The sequence below is a fragment of the Equus quagga genome, chromosome 4 (genome assembly GCF_021613505.1).
Source record: "Equus quagga isolate Etosha38 chromosome 4, UCLA_HA_Equagga_1.0, whole genome shotgun sequence".
Classification (NCBI taxonomy): domain Eukaryota; kingdom Metazoa; phylum Chordata; class Mammalia; order Perissodactyla; family Equidae; genus Equus; species Equus quagga.
Window position 1 is genome coordinate 139,044,934 of NC_060270.1, and position 17,624 is coordinate 139,062,557.

Sequence of the window (17,624 nt, forward strand, 5' to 3'; positions counted from 1 at the left end):
GTTTTCTCACTCCTGTCCCCACAAGGGCACTCCTATAGAGGTCCCTTTTCTGAGCTTTGACTTCTTTTACAAATGACTGCACATGGACTTTCAAAGGCATAGCCATTTTTTAGGAGACCTGACTTCCATTCTGCAGACTGCTACCTACTCGCCTCCTCAAATGTTGGCTCAAAGGTCACCAGTGACCTGACCCCTTTCTCCTCCGCATCCTCCTCACTCTACTCCATCTTCTCTCCCAAATCACTCATCGCTTTCTACCACACCATTTAATTTACTTATTTGTTCTGTTTGTTAATTACTGCCTCTCTTTTCTCCTCACTGAACTGTAAGCTTTATTCTTCCAAGGATGGAGTTTTTCTCCCGTGTTTTGTTTCGTTCATGGATGTTGCAAGAAGTCAGCACACGCTGGTTGTATAAACAACTGCCTTTGATGTGCAATCCAGAGTGTTTCTACTTCTCCCCTGCTGCCCTTGGCTTTCTGAAAAGATCTAGGTCATATGACTGAAGCTTTTGTTTTAGCATAAATGAAATGGCTTTCTCTCTTAGAACGTGAGATCTTTTTCTCCTCCTCCTTTGTTACTCCTTTCTGCTTCTCCTTGTCTTTACCTATTCATATGACAAATTTATTGTGGATCCCAGAAGAAGTTTCAGGTTGTTGGTAAATGGAAGTGAAGATAATTGAGGTTTCTGTATCATGGAGCTCGTGTTCTAGTTCTGGGAGGCCAAGCAATAAAAATTAACAAATAATTGAATACAGTAATGCTCAGGCTTGATGCTGGCAATGGGGCAGGGCATCAGCCTTAGAGTGGCAGGCAGGAAGGTCATCTCTGAGCAGCTGCTCCAGCTCAGCTTTTCCTATTTCCTTTCCTGTGCCCTTGTATTCTTTGTAGCTACATCTGTGATCTATCCATAGCATTCTGGATGAATGACCCTGTTGTTAGAGAAACAAAGCCAACAATAGTGGGCAATGGTGTCCCCATTCCTTTTGAAAATCAGAGACAGATAATCCTTCACCATTCCTATTACTGCTGTACTGAAAAGAAGTTTTATAAACAGTGAGGGGCAACAAAGTAGATGAGGCCTTTATGTTTATCTTAGAGTTAACTTATTTTTATAAACACTGCCACCAGTACTTCTTCTGATGTAAATTAAAATCCTCTTTTCTATGTCCTAATTTTTCAATGAGGGAGCATAAACCTTTGTGTTCAAGTGAAGTCCTAGAGGCCATGGTGGTTTTCTGCAGCATGAAAGAAAGAAGAAGCTTTTCGCCGTCTTCGTTCGTCATATACACGGAGACACACCCACAGTTGACAGTAGCTGTCGAACGTATTCTTTGGAGCTAGTATACAAAGACGCCAGCCTCATAGCAGCAAGGAAGTTTGAATTTAATTGGCTGCGTTAAGTAAGGCTTGAGTTGTACGAATTTGCTTTCTCAAATTCTCATTAAAATTTATTTTGTAGCAGAACACTTTTTAGGGTTTAATAATGAATAAATAATTTTTAAAATTATAGCTTGTCCTTGTCTTTGGAGACATGGCTGCTTCCATTCTTTGGCTGTAGGCTTTGCATTCCTTTGGACCACACAAGTTTCTAAAACCTTGGCATCCAGGACTTTGGACTATAAAATTTCATTGGAAACAATTCATGGAAAGCAGGATTTTTAAAAAAAATCAGCTGTTTCCTTTGAAATTATTTTGAAATATTGCATTTTTCAGTGTTATTAACTAGTAATGGTTTAATGTTTTAAAAGTCTTTCATATTGAGAATCTTTTGAAATAGATGTATCAATTAAATATATTTGCAACTTTTGTTAATTTCAGACTTTATATTTGATTTTTTGGATAGAACTTTGGTTTTAAGATTTTAGTGTATTTAATCCTGAAGATTTATATAGGGCTTGTACTTTTATGCATTTAACTCGCTCTTAGATCCATAGGAAAAGGAAATTTCTATGTTCTTGTAAAGAGTTAGAGTATACTGTGATGATGTAGGCAGTAGATTTGAAAATAATTGCAATTTCTCCTTTATTGGAAAAAAAAAAAAGCTCTATCTAGATATCTGGACCTTTTTTCCTCAAATAAGTTTAGGTTAATCCCAGGATGAAAAATGAACCTTTAAAATCCTTTATATAAAGAAAACTGCTGAGATTAGGGTTACTTCACAAAGCTGAATGGAAAATGACATGGGTGATTAACAATGTTTTTAATATTTAGTTGATATGTGAACAGAAAGTGAAGTGTTTGCCTTGATGCTTAAATATTTTTCTTCCTGCTTGAAAAAGAGAATAATATTGTCAAAATTTGGATTATGAGATAAAATTGAAAATTTCTCCTGGAATTGTTGGTGCTCTTATATTGAGACTATTTTGTTTAGGACTATACATCATAAGCCAACAGCTACCTTCCTTGTGGCTCAACCTTTGTGTGCTCTGGTTTCCCCTCTGTAAGAGAAGATGCCTGGTACAGGTGGTCTGTGAACCAATGGGTTCCTACCAGTTTTTTAACTTATGAATTTACTAGTCAAAGCTTGAAAACTCCCAATTTTTGGGGGGAAGGGGAGTGGTGGGGACAAATTTTTTTAGAGTGAGAAACTAGTCTATTTAAAAATAATGTTTTAAATAATAGAAAATTCTCAGTTTTTATTTTTATTTTTTCTCTAACAGAGTAATTCTTTTAGCTTGGAGATGGAAGAATTTTTTCGCAAATTTGTTTATAAATTAATGAACTTTCAGGTTACACAGCAAGACTCTAGAATAACTGATAGATTGGGAAATTTAAAATACAGTGTTTTTGCTCATAGACTTTCCTTTTGGAGAGGCCCAGTAATTGTGCAATCATGCTGAACTGCTGAAAACATTATTCTTATGATACAGCAGAGATTTGTTCTTTCCAGAAGTTTCTCTAACTGAAGGTTCAAAGCCCTAAGGAACTTTGAGGTTCTAGATAATGCAGATTTGAGAGTTGGAAGACATCTTCAAGATCACACAATTTCCCCTTCTCCTTATCCTATAACATCCTTAAGGTACTGCAATCTAGCCTTTGCTTGACTCTTTATGGGAAAGGAGAGCTCACTGTCTCATCAAACAACCCGCTGCACTCTTAGATGCTCTCTCTGAAATCTCTTTCTTATGCTGCGCTTCCTTCCACCTCTCTTGTTTATGTATCTTTTCTGGAGCAGTACAGAACAAGCCAAATCTTTCTTGTGCATGGCAACCTTTTAACTTGATGGAAGTCTCACATGGTCATAAGATTTTTACAAATTCACCTATAAAAGCTCAACCAAAGGAAAAGAAGGGATCAGAATGTGAATAGTGTGGCTAATTGAACTTGTGTGAGCAACGAGCGTGCATCCCAGAGAAGCACAGGATGAGTCTCTGCACAATTTTTGTGGTCTGAGTTCCCACGTGCTTATGGTAATGGGAGTCCGTCTCTGGCTTGAGGACAATTCTAAGGGTTTAAGGTAAGCATTTTTCACAGAATATGGTCTCCGACACACTCCAGATACTTCATCTGGTACTAAGGTGAAAAGACAATGAACACTATGCCCCAGTCCTGGAGGAAAAATACGTAGTGTTGGACTTATCGAAAGGAAGTGTGTCCGTCTCCAATATTGTGTCTCCCTGGGAGACTTCCAGAGATAATTTTAACAATAAGTGACTTTTGCCTTACCATATAACTTTAAGAGCTCAGTGCCCTATAAACTGTGGTCCTACTATGTTTGAAATGGCACCTATTTTCCTTTTGTGTTCTCCCATGTGAATAAACCTAAGTTAGGTCAGCTCACTCATCATAAGATATATTTACATTTCCCCATACGAGTGCTCTCCGGTTTGTTTATGATCATCTCTTAAATTTTGAAAAAATACTCTACATGTGGTGTGACCACTTTAGCATAGAACGAGATTATTACTTGCTGTGTTCTGGACACAGTACTTCTGTTATCATGGCCTAATATGGTGGTAACGTTTTTGCAGACTTGTCGCACTGTTGACTCATATAAGCCTGTGGTCCGCCTCGCCAAGCCTCCTCTGTGGGTCTTAGCGGTTTTGAATCACTGGTGGTCAGTGAGCAACCTGTTCTGTTGGTAGCATAACCTGGCCTCCCCATCTTTTGGGATTTATACATTCCTTTTATTTGCCTTAAGATTTGTTCTTATACTTCTAAGGAAACTGGGGAAGTAGAGTCTTGTTCTAAACAGCTCTTTAGTGGTGTTCATTAGTTTATCTGTGGAGATGTCACATGTGAAGGGAACCATTAGGTATTTTGGTTTGAAGAAAGTAAGCAACATTTAGGGGCCAGCCCCGTGGCAGAGTGGTTAAGTTCTCATGCTCCGCTTTGACAACCCAGGGTTTCGCCAGTTTGAATCCTGGGTGCGGACCTAGCCCCACTCATTAGGCCATGCTGAGGTGGCATCCCACATAGCACAGCCCGAGGCACTCACAAATAGAATTTACAATTATGTACTAGTGGCTTTGGGGAGAAGGAAAAAAAAAGAAAAAGAAGATTGGCAACAGATGTTAGCTCAGGTGCCAATCTTTAAAAAAAATTTTAAAAAGAAATCACATTTTCTGAAGCAAAAAGTTCTTTTCATTTCTATGGAAACATTTTTTAAGTATAACACACATGCAGAAAAGTGCACAAACAAGTATAGTCAGTGCACACCTCAAGAAATAGAACATTGCTCCGGAAACCTCTTTGTGCCCCTTTCACTCACTGCCCTTCCTCTCTCACAGGTGACCAGTCTCCTGACTTCTAACCTTGTGGGTTAATTCTGCCTGTTTTTGAGCTTATTATGCATGGATTCACACAGTCTATACATTTTTGTATGTGACTCTTTGATCAGTGTTGTGCTGTGAGATTCACCTATGTTGTTGGGTAAACTTGTAGTTTGTTCATTCTTGTTGATGTTTAGTATTCCATTTCATGGACATGGTATTTATCCATTCTACTGATGATGAATATTTGGGTTATTTCCAGATTTTTAGGTATTAGGAAAAATCCTGCTATGAATATTCTAGCATGTGTGTTTTGATACTTCCATATCCTCATTTCTGTGGGATGTGCACCTGGGAGTGGAATTGCTGTGCTATGTGGGATGTTTATGTTCAGACATTACCAGTTTTCCAAAACAGTGGCACACATTTACACCCCCACCCTCAGTGTCTGAGAATTCTGGTTGCTTCAGATCCTCACGATCCTAACCCTAACTCTGGTCAATTTGGACAAGATCAACATCTTCACAATATTGAGTCTTTCAGCCCATGAAACACTTAATTTTTCCGAATATTTTATAATTTTTAGCATAGGCGTTATGCACATTTTTGTTAGACTTATTCCTAAATATTTGATTTTTTGATGCTATTATAAATGTTATTTTTCAAAGTTTCATTTTTCTATTTGTTACTGGTGTGCCTTGTTTTTCATTGTGATGCTTTTTAAGATTTGTTCTTTTTATTGTGAGTTGATGGTGAATATTCTCAAAGGCTCGTGTGCATCCACTGTGATGATCATTTAGTTTTTATCCTTTTTTCCTGTATTAATTTGGTGAATAACCTTGGTTGGTTTTTTAATTTTAAACCACTCTTGTAATTTTAGAATAAATCCCACTTGGTCATGACATATTATCCTGTAGATACATCACTGAATTTGATTTACAAATGTTGTATTTAAGATTTTTGTATGTGTGTCCATATGCAGATTTTGGTAATTTTTATAATTTTCTTGTAATGTCTTTGTTAGGTGTTTATATCAACATTATGCTGTCCTTATAAAAGGATGGGAACATTTTTCTCTTTTTCTAGTTTCTAGAAGTATTTGTCTAAGATTGACACTATTTCTTCTTTAAACATTAAGAAGATTTAATCTGTGAAGTAATCTGAGCCTGGTATATTCTTTATGGGCAAGTTTTAAAATAATGCAATTAAATTCAATTTCCTTAATTGTTTTGTATTACTTCTATTTTCTATTTTTATTGTCAGTTTTGGTAAGTCATACTTTTCAAAGAATTTTTTTATTTTATATTAATTAAATTTACATATATCAAATTTATACATCTAAAGTTTTTACAATATCCTCCTTTTAATATTTGTAAGATTTATAAGGGTATCGTTTGCCTTTTTCCTTCTTGATACTGGAGATTTATGTTTTCTCTCCTCTTTCTTGATTAGTCCTGCTGGGTATTTATCAATTTTATCAAGCCTTTCATAGTACCAACTTTGATTAGTATTTGTTTTTTATTTCATTGATTTGTTGCTCTTTATTTCCTTCCTTTCATCTTTGGGTTCGACTAGTTGTTCCTCTAGCTTCTTGGTTTGAGCGTTTCTTTTTTGCTAGTATATGCATTAAAAGCCGCAAGGGTCCCATTAAGTGCTGCTTTGGCTGCATCCCACAAGTTTTTTGTATATTACTTAGGTTTTTTTTTAGTTAAAACTATTTTCTCGTTTTCTTTATTTTTCGGCTATGGATTATTCAGAACTGTATATCCTGATTTCCAAACAGTCAAGTATTTTCTAGGTGTCTTTCTGCAATTGATTCTACTGTGATCAGAGAGCATATTCTGAATGTTTCTAGACTTTTGAAATTTGGTATATATTCCATGTGCCCTTGTAAACACTGTGTTTTCTAATCTTTTTGGGTACAGTGTTTTGTATGTAATAAAAGTAAATTAGGCCACTTTGTTAATTGTGATGTTCAGGCAATTTATATCTTACTGACTTTTTGGCTTCCTATCAAAAGTCTCCCACTGTGTTTGTGGATTTTCTTTTTCAATATCTGTCCGTTTTGGCAGTCTATGTATTGAAGTTCTGTTATTGGGGACACAGAGATTTAGAATTGTTTTCTTCCTGTTGGGTTGACCCTTTCATCATCGTGAAACGTCTCCCTTTATCTTGGTAATTCTTCTTCCCGTAAGCTCTCCTTCATCTGATGTTAGTATGGCTGTATCAACTTTCATTTGGTAGGATTATAGATTTTTAAAGCTGGAAGTGAATTTGCAGACAGACGGATTCACCTTCATTTTGTACATGAATTGAGGTTTACAATTCTAGTGTTGACTTCGCCAGGTATTGGTTTCCACCCAGCATGACAACCCTTGGTCCCATTCCAGTTCTCCTGAAGTTTTAGGAAACACGCTTGATTAAAATGGCATCAGCTCATGTTCCTCTTCTAGTCTTTTCTCACGTTTGCACTTCTTTGATCTATTTCAGGAAGGTGGAGGCAGGTTCTGAAGTCAATTAGACCGACTCATAATGAGCTCTATATTCATTACTGCCTTTTCTGGCTTAATTCTTTTCTTTCAGATGTCAGTGCTGCTCTGCTGTGTTTTGCCCAGGCTTCACCTCTTGGAACTCTCATTCTTCCGTGCACTGTCTGTGGTGGATTATTGAGATTCCTCCTCTCTCTCTGCCCCCCCCAAAGTCTCCAGACCTACTCTGACCACTGTCTCTTGCCTGGATTCATTCAGGGGCACCTGATTCTCTTTTGGTCTTGGGTAAAGGGGAAGAATAAGCCTAAAGGATCATGGTAGAAGTAGTTAGTTAAGTTTTATATGCATGCACGTTTTTATAATTCTCTATCCAATTTCTGATGCCTCAAGCTCCCTCTCTGATCTTAGCAGGAAAATCTTTTCCCAATGCTTCCCAAACTCTTAATTCCCTGATAATGAAGGAATTGTGTTCTGAAATTTCTCTTTCTGGTGGAGCACTGCACACACTTATGAACAGACTCCAAGGCCTTCCATTATCACTCCCCTTGTGTCCTTTACACTTTGACCCCCATGTGGTACATCGTGCAGAAGGTCAGAGAGCCTCCAGGTTCGCTAATGACGTAGCACCTGAGGCCCAGAGTGATGGTGACTTGCCTGGATCCATACACTTAAGTAGGAGTAGAAATGGGTCTGATCTCCTCACTTATTTTTAGATAATTGTGCTTTTTGTTAAGTTTTAATCTAAAAGAAAAGTATTTTCTATGTTAAACAAAACCGCCGTGGCTCTGCTGCTTATTAAGCATCTGGCCTTGGGTAGGTCAACTCACCTACCCGTGCCTTGCTTTCCTCGTCTGTGAAATGGATTGGCAACTACTTCATGACGCTGTTTGAGGATAAAGGAGTTAATCATATAAAACACACAGTACCTATAGTACCTGGCCTGTAGCAAGCACTAAAATTATCTGCTATTATGAAGACAATAAAGATAATGATGAAAATGATAATCTCATTTTATGGATGCATTCCACCAAATTTGTGAAGTTAAATCCTACAAGGAAAATCCTGTTTTTCCATCAATTTCCATATTACAGTTGTTCTTGTGTTCCAGTGGGTAAGATAGTTCTTGTGAAAACATTAAGCCATCAAAAAACTACTTGGATTGTTGAGCACTATTTGCTGCCCTTCTCCAACCACTGGTTTCCTTGGGAGCTTTCTCCTTAGTTTTGGACCTTGATGCCGTGGCAGACTGTTTTTTCTCTTTGGACCTGAAGAATTTTGCTTAGAAACCTCCACGTTTTCCCTCTTTTGACTCTTGGCATAATCTCAGCGCTTGGTGGTCACGGCAGTGCCATATGTGGCTCACCAGCCTACTCCTTCAGGTATTGCAGATGGAAAATTACTGGTCTTCAAAACTTTGGCTGGTATAAGTTTTCTAAGGTGTTGGGTCAAATTTCATGTCATCTACCCAAAGGAAAGGATATTTGTTGTTATTACTGTTAATGCCTGTTTGGAACAATTTCTACCTTGATCATTAAAAGTACCCTGCCACTTGTTTCTTCCCATAATGCATATGTTTTTGTTTTCTTTTCCAGTTTATCCTCATAGACTAGTTTATTTTTAGCTTTAAAAATCCAGTAGGGTTTAAGTTAACTGTGCATTATTTAAAAAACAGATAAGATACTATCAGAAGTGGAGGAAACATAATGTATACTATGTTATCTTTCAATACTTTACTCATGCTAGAGTGTAGGTAATAAGATTTATTGCATAGCACATATACTATATATATTTTCTAAATAATTTAAAAGTTATATGTATTACAGTATTTGTGCAATATAAAGGTACATGAAATGTCATGACCAATGGAAAATGCAGTAAACTTTGCCAAGTGGTTAATTGTGTGAACCAAGACACGTATGTGAACATCTTTTCATGTTTGATCATTTTTATTTCTGAAGGTAATAAAACCAAGTAAATGAAATGCAAAATGTTGACTGCAAGGTAATGGTGGAAATTTTTATATGCATAAAGGAGTTGGGGTGAATTTATGGTCTTATGGAGCCTGTCGGCTGCTAATAATGTATGTGTATTCTTAAAACGATCTACAGCATGTGGCCAGAATAGCACGGGGACAGAAGCACTGTTGGTACGTGCTGTGTTTGTGCCTTACCTCTCTCGAATGTGTGAAACATTCAGACACTGCTTTCAGGTGGCTCGTCGGCTTTTGTTCAGAATTAGACGTGTGCTTGTGCTTGTCATGAGCCCACTCTCTCCTCTGGAGTGGATGAAATGGCGGCATCAGTGTGGAATGGGGCGAGTTACAATTGCAAACAGTCTTTTTATATTCTGGCACCATGTATTTCACTTAAAAAATTTTCGGGGGACTGAATATATAATTCTAAAATGTATTAAATTAATTTTTTACTAGATTTAATTCTGTAAAACTTTTAAGTTCTGTACTCTTTTAATCAAGATTAGAGATAAGTGTCCTATTTTCAACTCCTATATCTTATCATCCAGAATGTCTAAGATCTCACAAGTCGGTGAGAGCGAAGAACGCTGTGGGACTTCACAGCGCCATCCTGCTGCCCCTGGTCTGCTGCTCCCGTTGTCTCTGATGAGATCCTGTCCCCTGAGCTGTTACTGAGCGTATTAGAGTCTTGGGTTTTCTTCTCTTGTTCCTACCTCAAGGCAGGAAGAGAGGCCTGCTTTAACTTACACTGCACTTGTTGTTTACCTCAGTCTTAGGTGATAAAAATCTGCTTTTGCAAACTGAGCATGAGAAGAAAGCAGTCAACTTAATGGATGTCTGCTTTTAAGTAATGAACCTAAGAAAAGCAAACTCTTTGGAATACCTCAGCTTTTATAAAGATGGTTAATCTCAACAGATTTCAACTGCAGAGCTATAGTATATCAAAAACCAACTCAACGGAAATTGACAGATATTAATTAAATTGAACTCCTTTTGTAAGAAGGCTATTTTTACAAGGACAGTGTAGTATTCTATAGATTTCAGTCCTAAGTCCTGGGTAGATGTGGAGAAATATGTTGCTTGTAGCATGGCCATAGCAGAAAGATGGAATTCCCAAAGGTTACTAGAGAGTTCTTTATTGCTCTCTTCTCTCTACAGTCCAGTGGCTGCTACATAGTGTCTGTGCACCCTAGCATCCTCCCTATTTGGAATCTACTCTGTTGTACTTAGCTCACTTTCTTTAACACAATCGCCTTGAGTTGGCAAATATCGTTGACTAAAGAATCTGTGCGATGGGTGTCCTATGATTTTCTGACCTGGTTATACTGCCACTGCTCATGTCTTTGCTGTCTCTATTTGGCCAATAGAATCAGGCAGGTAAAGTTTCCTAATAAACCATTAACATTTCTGCCCACAAATCTAGTATTAGAAGAAAAAGACGTTCCTTTCATTTTACTTGGAATTGTTCTTTAGATACTCTATAGAATATTTTGAAATGTTTAAAGCCTAGCTAAGGAGAATTCCCTTGGATTTTTTAAGCCTATCACTTTATCAAGTCAGATTACTGAAAAGCTATGTGCTTGGGCCACATGTCAGTATCTTTCCGAATAGATGCTTTAAAAGAATTATTTAATAGTATGCTTTTGCTTTCTGTTGGAGGACAGTTAAAGAAAAGGCTGTACGACATCCATTTCCATTAGTTTTTCTAAAACTGCAGTTCTGTGGCTTATGTGAGTTCTTATCCTTTGTAGAGATTCATCTGGCGAAGCCTACGGCTTTATGCTAGGAGACTTTCCGTCTCTCCTCACAAACTGGTGTCAGTTCCTTTACTGGAAACTGAGTGGTTTATAGCCAAAAACTTCCCACTTTCAGAGGCTTTCTAAGAATTACAGAATCAATCGATTATAGCTTGGGTATTCTGATAAAAACCTTACTAATCTTTTTCTTCATTCATTGATTCATGTTCTTGGCTCATTATTATGATGATTCATTTTCATATGTCTTCTGGGAATAGGCAGAACATAAATAAATAAATAAATAAAAGTCATTTAATTCTAAGTTAGAGTATCTAGCCACATATCAAATTGAGAAAATAATGCTTTTCCTTAAGCCTCATACTTCTAAGTGGTTTTTACAAACAATAATTGGGAATCTCCTAAGTCACTCCTCCCAGTTTGGTGAGGGCAGCTTGAGTTGCTGCCCTGTTGCAGCAAATGGAAACCAGTGCTGGAGCTCTTGTCCCAGATGTCGTTGCAAATCTTAGAGTTGAGCACATGTAAAGAGCCTGGGGATTCAAAAAGGTGGAGAGGTCCATGGTCACCCCATTCCATTCATGTATTCCAGAGTGACAGCTATTGCCATCACAGATTTCTGCCTTTTGACTTTTTTCTACAGCTTTGGCGGATCTTACTTGGGACTTCCAATCCCCAGTTTCAGAAACTACCCTCAAGAAGATCTTTCTTCTCCAGAGTATTCTTGGGATTACCTAAATTGTATCTTATGGAAATTCCTTGAATATGCTTTTCAAATAGATAGGGTGGTTTATTTTTGTATTGCAATTTAGCTTCCAGGAAAATTGATGAAATATGTATACTTTGATTTTACCGATTTATGTTAAACAGTGTAAAAATGCCAAATATTTATCCAAATAAATAGATAACATTTATTTTTGGTGCTTAAAGATTATATTATTATTAGAGCTTTGGTGAAGAAGATTTGCACTGAGCTAACATCCATTACCAGTCCGCCTCTTTTTTTTTTCCGCTTGAGGAAACTTAGCCCTGAGCTAACATCTGTGCCAGTCTTCCTCTATTTTGTATGTGGGATGCCTCCACGAACGGAGTAGGTCTGTACCCAGGATCTGACCTGCCAACCCGGGCCACTGAAGGGGAACTCACAGAGCTTTGACCACTTGGCCACAGAACTGGCCCCTACTAGAGCAATGTTTTTAATCAGCCCATTTATTTATTTTTTATTAAAATGTATTTTACCTTTTTAAATAGTTTAAGTCATAAAACCTTGGCTGTTCTACCACAGGATCCTGGCTACTGGGTAAAGATTCATCACTTAGAATACACAGATGGAGGAATCCTGGATCCAGACGATGTCTTGGCAGATGTCGCTGAAGACAAAGATAAGGTAAATGACTCTCAAAATGTTTCTCTTTGTTTTCGTCTTTAGAGCTGCGTGTTTTTCAGAGGTTGAGATCCTTAACAAACTCATGTGTCAATTATTGTTAACAGATACCATCTGTTCAGGTTTCACCTGGACAGCCCAGAAATCAAAGTTCCTCATCAGATGTTTGGAAAAACTTTGTCAAGGTTTGAGAATCTGTTCATGGTGGCCTAATTAGCAGACGCTTCATTCCCATGAGTTCCCCATACGTCTCAGTGAATTAGTGTCAGGCTCTGAGGCTGTTGGAGTTCTCATTGTCGTTACTGGCTCTGGAGTTTATTCTTGGCCCTTGCTAAATATTCAACTTAATGCTTGAGATCCGAATACGTTTCATAGTAGCGAATACAATGGGGAGAAAAGTCTTCTAAAGAACTATGGTGAAAGTAGCTAGCAAACAACTATCTTTCATGATAGTCTTTGTTTTCATTCCTAAAATAAAAAACACTAAATCAAATATTCCAAAAAGTTTGAACATGTTTTGCCACCTACCTGGGAATAATCCCCATTGTAAATATCTTGTTTTAATGAGATTTCTCTTCTAATGCTAAACTGAACAAGGTATAAGAGTAAACCATTCGGGTGCAATACACTGGATTGTTGCTGTGGGTTCACATTGTTGATCACTACTTCTGTGCTGGGCTTCTATTACCAATGTTAATGTGTCCTCCAGAACTGAACCGCCGTTCTCCCTCAGAGATCCTTGCTTCAAAGTTTCTTCTGCTGTGTGTCCTTAGCGCTGTTTGTAGTAGGCTCATTTATGTCTGTAAACATGTTTCTCTGTATTTTTTTTCTGCAATCTCTGGTACGGGTATGTGTGTTTTTTAACCAACTGGACTGGAATATAAATAGGTGGTTTATTGAACTCAAGTAAAATTTACATTTTTCCTTTTCCATAAGATCTTTTTGGACTGTATAAATTTATATTAGTCTTTGCAGACATTCTATCCAATTTTTTCCCCTGTTTTCTTTTGGAACGCAACGCTGGTTTGCTCTGCCTTATAATTATCCATTTCATAAGGGACTTATCTCCCTAAATAGATTGTGGGCTGAGAGACTTTTATTTCTTTTGTGTTTCTTGTATTAATAATATCTGGTACAATATCTTACCCAAACTTAATTGTCAGCACCTACTGAATAAATGAGTGTAAAAGAAAGCTTTCCTCTCTACATTTGACTCCTGCTGTATGTGATTTTGATGCGCACTTTTTAGTTTTTGACCTCATGGTAAGTAATACTTACCTTCCTGACGCCAGAGGAGGACTTTCACGTCTGTTTTTCTGTTTTACTCTCTGTTTCTTTTCTCCAACCACCTTCTTCCTTTGAAATACTCTAGGCATTTGGGTTCTTTGTTACTGAAAGCCTTTCTGTCTCAAATTTCACTGATGTCCGCTGTATTAAAACGAAAAGCTGAAAGGTGGCGGGTTTAAGAAGGGCCCGAAGAAAATGTCTCAGCCAGCCTCACCCAAGACCTCAATGCAGGAAGGGTGATCCCGTGAACAGTGCCCGGGGAAACCGTTTGTCCTATCGAACTCTTCTTTTTAGAGAATTGTCTTTAACTATCTTGGCAGTGTACTTTAAACCATCAGCTATTTACTAGACACAGAAACCGCTTTATTATATGTAATCTCTGTTTTAGAGGAACTTTACCGCCATTACTAAATAAGGTGAAGTACTGTTTGGGTTCAGGTTTACCCGTCCCTTCCTGCACTGTAGCACTGCGACATGAAGCCTCATTGGTATAGTTCTGCGGAGTTGTTGGGAATTTACAGTTTTGAAATCGCCATAAAAAATGTACTTCCATTTTTTGCTTTTTTGAAATAATGTAAGTGAAAAAGAGAGTATTACTTATTTTTTCTGACCTTCTCTCTGTAGCCTTAAAGTTTCCTGATAGTCCATATGTCTAGTGTGGAAAGAATGTTCTGCCAGACTTCCTGTTACCTTTTTTTGGGTCAGTTTAGATTCAGAAGTAATTGTAAATGATGCTTGTGGATGTTTAGTAACATATGAAAGTCACCCAAGATCCTTTGAGGCAGTGTTGAGCTTAGATAAAATTGCAATTCACCTCTTTTCAAATTGGCTGCCTAATAATCTCTTGCGTTTAGAATATAGCTAGAACGCAATCCCAAAGAGGCATGGGTGGATGTACATAGTCCTTGTGCTAACGCGCATGTACCTCAGCCCCCAGGAAACACCCTCATTCAGGTGAGAAATGGCCGTCAGGAGCCCCCGATGACCCAGCTGGGGAGGAGGAGGCAGGAAAATCACAACGCAGTGTGGGCTGAAGCCATTTGTGTAGTGTGTGGAAAAGCCATCCAGTACACTTCAGTAAAGACTGAAATTAGAGTTTAAGTGGTTTCCCACTTAAAATCAGACAAGAAGCTAATAGAGTTTAGTCAGTTTTCTAAAGAAATGACTTTAAGAACTTCTGGGACCCACAGTGGTTGTCTTTGGTCCTCCCTTATTCCTCTGGCCTCAGGAGAACTAAGTTTTTACCATGTTGCCCTATTTCTATCCTGTATTTTGTCAAAATGTTATTGGAGCAGCTTTGGAATTTTGCATCTTATGACTGGTATTTGTGTAAAATGTGTTAAGACTTAGTAATTGTCCATAATTCTTCAGTTTTGTGTATCAGTCTAATGATTCAAGTTCTTCGGGATAAATACCTAAGAATTGACACCTTTGCACTGATGTCTCCTCTCTGGCTGCTCAAGCTACTGACTTCATTACCTGGTAACAACAGCTGAACATTTCATGGAGCACTAAGGTGGACCAGAATGTTTTTGGCACTTACATATTCTTTTTTACTTTAGAACAACCCTACAGGTGGGAGCTATTTATTACCCCCCAATTTTTAATCTCTGAGAACAGCCACAGAAATTGCGAGTAACATCCTGAAGATCACGCAGGTGGTACGTGGCCCCATCAGCCTCTGGTGACTAGAATTCACATTTCTACTCTTTTCTTCTTCTACAGTGTGCCAAGTGGTGTGTTGGGTGTTTGTACCTATGATTTCTAATTGGAAAATTCATCAATCTAAAGTAAGCATGAATTTGCTTTAGCACAGTGACTTCCATTGTTAAGAAATGATGTGTAGTAGAACTAGGAATATAACAACTAATTCAGAATTTCTATGTCAGGCATGTGTAGTTAACCCAGCTCTCTGCCTGCTGCCTCATCTAATTTACTGCCAAGGCCTGCCAGTGTGACCTCTGGTGCTTGCTCTTCCCCTTTCCCAGGACCCAGATTTCTCAATCCAGGTACAGTGTAATTCCAAATGGACTTTGGAGACTACACTTGGAGTCTCCACTATCTGCAGCTTCATAGGAAAATAAGTTCTGTATTCCGGTAACTAATTTTCAGATGGATTGCAGAATGTGCACAAATTATATTCTGTATTGTCTGCAGTAGGCAGAATAATGGCGTCCAGAGATGTCTACATCCTAGTTCCCAGAACCTGTGAACAAGTATGTTATGTGGCAAAGGGTCTTTGAAGATGTGATTAAGGACCTTGAAATGGGGAGATTATCCTGGATTATTTGGGTGGGTCCAGTGTATAACACAATGATCTGTGTAAATGAAAGAGGAAGGCAAAGAGTCAGTGTTAGAGAGATGCGATATGAGAAAGACTCAACTGGCCAATGCTGGCTTTGAAAATGGAGTCAAAGAATGCAGGCAGCATCTGGAAGCTGGAAAGGTCAAGGGGAGAGATTCTCCATGGAGCCTGCAGAGGGAACACAGTCCCGCTGACACCTTGATTTTAGCCCAATGAGACCTATTTCAGACTTCTCACCTCCAGAACTATGAGATGAATTGATTCTGCTTAAATTCGCTAAGTTTGTGTGATATGTTATAGCAGCAATAAGACACTAATACTCTGTCTCTTATCCTATTTTGAACTTTTAAAATGATGATGATCTTCTCAAGTTTCGTGCTAACCATGCTTTTAGGATAGCACAGGACAAGGAAAAGATCTTCTACTTCAGATCAGTTGACTGGTCTTGCATTCCTCTCAAAGTACATCACAAATTGATTCTCCATTCATTGGGTGAACCTTCACTCTTCGGGACTTGAATGTTAAACATCTCAGTAGTTATGCTATTGTCTTGTATAGAAATCATTTCAATGCCACACCCAAGAGCTATGTAATATTCACGTATAGTTTCTCGTTGCAATATAGAAAGGCCCTAAGAACTCTGGGGACTGATGCTTAATGAGCCACTGCAAAGTTTAGTGTTCACTCACTGATGTTTCTTAATTGAGTGGGAGAACCTCTGAGTAGTGAACTTTTTAAATGATTATTTTCCTTGTTGATTGTGTCATTATTATTTCTTGACTTGGTTGTAGAACAAGTTGTAAGATAATACTGAAATATGGCACTGGTTAACTTCTATTTTGTAAACTGGATTCATAAAATCCATGTAAAACTACCATGGTTTTATTAGATATACAAAAGTAAAACTATATTATGTGGTAAAGTACACAGGGAGGATGTTTCTATCTTTGACTGTCATCAGGATTCATCTTGGAGAGATGCCAGGGGTCCTCATGGACTCGAGCGAGGGCGGGTTGGCGCCATGGACCACCTGTGGTATTTGGTACTCAAATATCACAGTTTCAGTTCAGCTTCATCCCTTACTAGTTATGTGTCCTTGGGCAAGTTTCTTCATCTCTGTTAGCCTTGATTTGCCTTTTTGTAAAATGGATATGATGTTCTTATCTTACAGGGTTAGTGTAGGAAAACTACATAAGCTATGAACTATATAAACTATAAATTTTTTTATACATATAAATTTTTATATAAAAGTTTATATAAACTATAAAAATTTTTAATTCCAGTATGGTATATAGTAAGCACTCAAATGTTAGCTGTTACATTGATAATATTTTTATGGTAGTCTTAATAGTGTAATTTTTACCTGTGTGTTTTGATTTTTATCATTAAATGTTTTAAATTTAAATATTAAAATATCAAAGAAACTACTTTACAGTACATTATAACTGTTTTGAAAGACCTTATTAAATTTGTTTAAAAGTTACTAAATTAAGAAGATACTTTATTATTATGACAAAACATTTGACTAATATATTATTATTTGAGAAATGAAAATGCCAATGTAACTCACTTTAAAACGAGAATCCTTTTATCACAACATATTGTTTGGTTAAATAAGAAGCATTCAGGGGTCTAATGTGGTTTTGCAGTGAGGACTGGTTTGCACCAGGAGGGAACTCGTGCTCTAAAGCCTCGGCTCAGCCCTCAGGCCAGGGCTGCACT

The 17,624-nt window shown here is 37.7% G+C and overlaps 1 protein-coding gene across 3 annotated transcripts in view; it reads left to right on the forward strand.

Moving 5' to 3' along the window:
- The window catches only part of PARD3B (par-3 family cell polarity regulator beta), a 915,243-nt gene that overhangs the window by 114,829 nt on the left and 782,790 nt on the right, over positions 1–17,624 (forward strand). For all 3 annotated transcript variants that reach the window (XM_046658143.1, XM_046658144.1, XM_046658145.1), the window contains exon 2: positions 12,212–12,313. In XM_046658143.1, the coding sequence (XP_046514099.1) occupies positions 12,212–12,313 (102 nt within the window). The remainder of the gene's footprint in view (positions 1–12,211; positions 12,314–17,624) is intronic.